The sequence below is a fragment of the Triturus cristatus genome, chromosome 7 (genome assembly GCF_964204655.1).
Source record: "Triturus cristatus chromosome 7, aTriCri1.1, whole genome shotgun sequence".
NCBI classification, from domain to species: Eukaryota; Metazoa; Chordata; class Amphibia; order Caudata; family Salamandridae; genus Triturus; species Triturus cristatus.
The window spans coordinates 1,047,573,991-1,047,580,469 of NC_140590.1; the positions used below are offsets into that span (position 1 = coordinate 1,047,573,991).

A 6,479-nucleotide genomic window follows, 5' to 3' on the forward strand; every position below is an offset into this window, starting at 1 on the left:
AATTTTTCACCATAGAAGTAAGTTAAAACAACACGGCCAATACGGAGAGGCTCGAGAAATTCAACATGTGCATAATGGAGTAAATGTAAGAGGCAGAGATATGATAAAGGCATTTAATTTAATGAAGGAAAAAATATTGTGAAAGCAAGTGGAAATCTGGAGATCACTTTGAGGCCTTTCTACAATACTTTTTTCCCATTGTTAAATTATACTTTGGAAAAGTTGGAATACTTTTATACTAAGCTCCAGTGACAAAGGGGTAATTCAGGAGCATTAATGAGCATTATTTTAGAAGCACGTGATTTACACACAAATACAGACACACACCAAAAAAGTATCTTTTTCACATTCGGAAACATGTAGGCATGCGCGCACCCTACATGTATCGTAGTGCCTTACTTAAACACAAATTGATCCTGTATCAGTAATACAGAAAGTATAGGAAAACCAACTAGTAAGTCCAGTTTAGAAGGATGTATGGAAGAATGGGTGTATAATGTATTTATTACAAGAAAGTATAGTGCAGGTAGAACAAATGTGCAATTCCAAAATCTTTCCAACTCTGAGCAATCATAATGTTGAGACATTGCATGGGGATATCATGCATCTGTGTGCCCTATACAACAAACATATATATAAGTACCAATGGAAGGTATGTGAATAGCAAAAATGTCATAAACTGTGTACTTGTTTCAGCATACTGTGCACAATGTGTATATACCTTTGTGTGTTGGCCATGATGGCACTCATCTGCAGTACTGTAAAACAATCTGAAGTAACAACTGTCTGGCAAACACACAAAAAATGATAAGAGGATAGCTTGCAAATCGTCTACACCACTTGTAATCACTCTGGGTAGCATTCCTACCCATTATCTTTTGCCTACTGTGCCACTCCAGACAGACGTCCACCTTTGCAAATCAGTAGGGATCATGCTCTGCAGCATGGTCACTAGTCCAGTCCATCCTGAACAGCTAGGTGAGGCCTTCTGCAGAAGGGAACACAAGCAACCCCTTGTTAGGACTTCTCACTGAGGTAGATCTTGGTTCATGTGGCACAACTATTCTGGCTCAGAGTACATCCTTGGTGTTCACTGACTTTTTGTGAATGTCTTCGCAGGCTGCACGAAATGAGGGAGTCACAAACACAAATAGTTTTTGTGCCTAGCTATTACTACATTTGTGCCATCTTGCACTCAGTTTTACCCCCAAATGAAAGCCAATAGACAAACAGACTGCAACAGTGCCTTTACTGAACCATTGGTGATCAACACAGTGCTAAAATGGGGCACAAATACCATTGATTATTATTTTTGGCTCCCTACATGATACTATATGGGTCGACAGTAGTATGGAAGTGGGCAGTCTAGAAAGTTCTGGTGGTCATTGTTTGTTTATATTATCTGTTCTTCTTTGTAAATTCATTTTCCGCTTATTGTGCATTGATGGCAGGCGCCAGAGGTTACATTTCATGTTTTTATGACCATCAACAGGTATATGTGGTACATTTTGCCTTTTGTGTCTAGAAAGTAAACTTGCGAGGCATCATGAGGAATGTTTGTGTTTGCCGTTGCTACCAGGTTCTACTCTGGCACTGAGAACAGGAATCAGAGAGCGATACAGAATTCGGGTAAGATTTTTATTTTCTTCTCGTAGAAAGCATAGCTTGTTTGAAGAAAAAGATACATATCTTGGATTTGTAATTACATGTCACAAAGTAATAACTGTCTCATCAATATATACGTTTGCCAGAATTGTATTTCGATGTTATCATGCTGCGTTGAGGTGAATAAGTCCTAGATAAGTGGTGTTATTGGAAAACAACTGTGTTTATTAGCTTGCCATATATTGAGTTTTTTTGAATAATTGGTGAAGGTCTTCAATACAAAAAAGGGTTCCAAATTTCATAGGAACTAGACTTCTGGGATGAAATTCAATATCTGGGAAAATATTTGTTGTTTCTTGTAAATTTAGAGGACGCATAACAGTTGTCCAATGGATCTAAATTATATGAACTGTATCAACTTAGCCAAGTTTTGATTTCACTCATAAAAGAGTTGACAAAGAGGTGGTTTGAAAGTTAAGAGATAAGTTCAGTGTCATTTTAAGCAATTTGGGGGTCCCGGGCAAGAAATATTTTAGGGCCCCATTTCGGAACAGCTTTGAATTATATTATCCACTTTCTACTAATGCAAGCACCATAATACTGAACAATATTAACTCCCACGTCATAGCACAAGAAAGACAAACAGAAAGAGGTGAACTAGCAACAAAGTTCACATTCACAGGGGCCCTTTGGAAGGTGGAGGCCCTGGGCAATTGCCCACTTTGCCAATGCCTTAAAAAGTCTCTGCATTAGTTATCTATTTAGGAGAGAACATCACAACATTTCTTGCCGAGAATTTTGGATATGACTTCACCTTTCTTAAGATGTACACACTTCCATTAAAAAATATAATTTTAAGAATGCATTTCACCTAGTTAAAATTGCTACTGCTTATTCAAAATTTCTCACATAAGTTCCAGCATGCAAATCAAGCCAGAAATATACTCACACACGCTTACATTTCTAGTACATTTCTGAATTTTTGGAATTTATAAAGCATTTTAGAAGTACTTCTGCAAACTGTTGTAGATTCCAGGAATACTCACAAGTGTGCAATATTTTTGTCTAATGAAAAGTAATGCTGGCATATATTTGGGCTTGCTTAACCTTTCTTGTTTCTCAATGGAGAAATAATTTTGTAATAGAGAAATCTCTTCTCCAAAACTCGAACCTTCCTTTTTCCATCCTTTAAATAGATTATTTCCTATCCTTAACAGGGATACAATGACAAACATTTTAAAGGTGGAAACTACTTGCAAAGTGTTTTGGAATACCCATAAAGTTGTAAGTGTACAGGTTTTCACCACCCTTTAAAGTTGGCCCAAACTGACTGGCCCACAGGTTTCAGGATGCCTCTGAGGCTTTAGTATTAAGATGCCCTTGTGGATGGGACTAATAATCTTTTTTTGTGTATCCTTTTTTTTCTAAATCAAAGGGAAAGGCAAGATAGTAATCCTAGTAAACACAAGAATGTTAGTGTTGCAGATTCACAAACAAAATACAAATAGCATACATTGGGAATCTTAGCATCATAGGTTTCCTCCTATAATTTGTGTGGTTTTCCAAATTTCTGACTATTTGAGAGTTACAAAAATTTGTATGGGCATCGAATGTATGTACATTATAGATTCTCATTCTTTTTCCTATGACTCAGTACTTATTTGTACAGGTTGTAAGGGGGAAGTAGTTTGTATGTGCACACATAACTTAAAAAAAAAACATTCCACAGCCAAAATATTTTTTCTGCCCTGCCACTCTGATGGAATATAGATGGGTCTGTTCCATACACTTTTCTATCATGGAAAACACGTTTTACGTTTTTGTCTGCGGTATTATCGATCTTGCAGTTGCAAACATTTTTTAAATACCCTCAGTTCCGGACTGCATGAGTGTTTAAAGCACTCTGCGTGGCTGCCCTTTTTCTATTCACTCCTAGCAGATTCTCCTCAGAAGGCAGTGAAATTGCATTTGGAGAAATCCGCAAATTTAAGTTAAGTTTATTTGCTATGGATGTTATTTCTCGGAGTTTGAGGCCATGTTCACAACGGTTTCTTTTCACCATCTGCACTATGTAAATTGAGAAAAAAAACACTTTTATAAATGTACTAATTCACAAGCTACATTTCCACGAGGTTAAAATGTACGTCGGGTTTACATTTTCAAAATAAGACACTCATCTTCACAGAAACTCAGCCTAAACAGACCCAATCCTACAGTATGTCCAAGAAACGCTTGTTATGCAAATTACTGTAGCAGCAATCCAGGATTCTCAGTTTCAGTCTTGCACTCTGATTTTATTCTTTAACGTGACACAGAATACAATTGACCACAAACGTGGTATTCAAAGTTATGTATAAATGAATCACTTGAAAAATTTGTTCGTTTTCTAAGCTCGATTTGCGCAAGGACTGATGTAGTAAGTGAAGAGTTTCTATACAATTAAGTAATATGTACCTGTTGTTCTCTCTAGGGAACGTTGTGTGAGGACTGGGCAACAGTTTTGTGTTGCTGTCCTTGTGCTGTGTGTCAAATGGCCCGTGAGCTGCCACGAAGGACCACCACCCAGCTCTACCAAATGGACCCTACACTTTGCATGAAAGACCCTTCAGCGTAAAAAAAAGACATCGACAGCAGGGAGAATGACAGATATAGAACCCTTTCTTGTTAGAGAATGGCTATGTTTTTAAAAAAAACTATATTTTATCACTGTCTGTGGTACTTACCGATGAATGAAGAGAAGGAATTTGTACGGACTTCTGTTTATCTGGGTTCCTGGTAGATCAACGGTTATTTATCTTTGTTGTGGTTTGCATTGTGCACAATATTCTCCAATTTTCCTCCTTCATCAGGCCGTTTGTGAACTCTCTCAAATTGCAACATTGTCCTATTATAATTGGGCTTTTCATGCCACTTCTTCCTGTACTACTAGTAGCCACTGAATCAACACAAGAAAAGATTAAATAAAATTGGACAGTGGATCAATATGACAATAGACCGTGGTCTCTTTGGTACACTTTGTAGGTGCCTTGTGTAGGCCAACCTTTATTGACATGTGATGCTCACTTAACTGAACGTCAAGGACTGAGGATGCAAATTATACTAGATGAAACTATCAGGTTTTTTTCTGATGGTACTGGCCTTTGCATTGGCTGACTGGTCTATAAAAAGCAATAGCCTGTGACGGAAATTTGTACATTTGCTAGGTACCAAATTTCTTATAGGTGCCTCATTATGATAGTTATCACACTCCTTTGCTTGCCCCTTTCCACCTATTGCTAGTTCGGAAATAAAAGTCTAGAAGGCAATTTGGTGACTGTTGGATCTACGCCAGTAAAGATCAAGGGCCCGATGTAGGTGGCCAAATACCGGTCGGTAACCCCGAAATTCGGTAAATTTCAGGGTTACCGACCGGTATTTAGCCATTCCTAATGTAGGTGATGATTCGGTAAATAACAAATCTGTATTTACCGAATCGGTAAATGCAATGTAGAAAGCACATAAAAGAGTGCTTATGTGCTTTAATAATTTGTTAATTACCACCAACTTCAAGTTGGTGGTAATTAACGAATTCCTTTAGAAATTCACTTTCGAATTTTCTTTTAAGTGCCATGTGGCACACATTCATGTCCTTAGGGCATGTATGTGCTCCTCATGTGCACACAGGCACATTTCAGGGGTGCAACAGGGTGTCCTTTGGACACCCTGGCACCCTTGAAATACCTCCCGGTATTACCGATTCGGTAATACCGAATCGCTAATACAGAATGGCTTTACATTCATTCCTATGGGCCTCCAAGTCCATAGGAATGAATGGGTAGGTATTCCTTATTACCGAATCGGTATTACCGATTCGGTAATAAGGAATATTAAGGAATCAGTATTTTTTACCGATTCATTAGCTACATAAGAAATACCGATTTCTTAATACCGAATCGGTAAAATTCGGTATTAAGAATTCGGTATTTATGGATTATCTACATCTGGCCCCAAGACTCTGAGGTGCACATGTGGATTTATGCACTTACGGTTGTTTCTGTTTATTTTTTTGAGTGACTACTGAATAAACAAACTTCTTTTTTGAGATTTGAGAGCCCCACCTTCATGGGCTGAGGGTCGCAGTTACAATCACTAACCCTGGCCCTTGGCTGGTGAACAAAACAACAGTTACAATTACATTAATGTGAGATCAAAAAGGACTAGCCTATTTGTGAATTTACATAGACTCAAGACTGTAAGGCAGGGTACAAACCATTTTGTTTGTTCATGAAGCCCTCACCCACCAACCTAGTTGGTGGCATGCTTCATCATCGGGCCCACCCAGTGACACCGAGTGTGTCCCGGGTGTGCTTCGACGCCTGGATACAGCGGAGCAGGTATGTATCTGAGTGTGCAGTGTAGTGACGTGAAGGTGACAATTTGAAAGCTATGCAGGGATCCCAGTACCCGAGGGTAAATTATATTTTAATAACTGGGTCACTGCTAGCATTAAAAAAGGCTGTTGGATATTATAGGAATGTTAATTAGGGTTTCCTACATCCAGGTGTGGTCTACATGTTTCAGCCAGGCCCTTATGATTAAAACTGGCTTTCCTTAGGACCAAAGTGTGTACGTGCAAATTACTTAGATTTAAGTGGTTGTGTAATTTTGAGAAATGTGTAGCACTCGCTAAGGTGCTTTACATGTGAGAGGGGGATTCCCTCTTAGAGCATTACTGGACATACAACAAGTATGACAGGACACACATACAGGGGAGAGTCTCAGTATGGTTACATATTCACAAGAGAGATACAATTACATTAATAACATGGGATCTGTCCTTGGAATTATAGTTACAAAGATACAGCGGATGATGATATGGCCAGAGTACAAGTACA

At 38.5% G+C, this 6,479-nt stretch overlaps 1 protein-coding gene across 1 annotated transcript in view; it reads left to right on the top strand.

The window, feature by feature from the left end:
- The window catches only part of PLAC8L1 (PLAC8 like 1), a 46,530-nt gene extending 42,311 nt beyond the window's left edge, over window positions 1–4,219 (top strand). The window contains exons 3-4 of the mRNA XM_085615033.1: window positions 1,580–1,629; window positions 4,076–4,219. Coding sequence (XP_085471159.1) covers window positions 1,580–1,629; window positions 4,076–4,219 — 194 coding nt within the window. The remainder of the gene's footprint in view (window positions 1–1,579; window positions 1,630–4,075) is intronic.
- The last annotated feature ends 2,260 nt before the right edge of the window (window positions 4,220–6,479 follow it).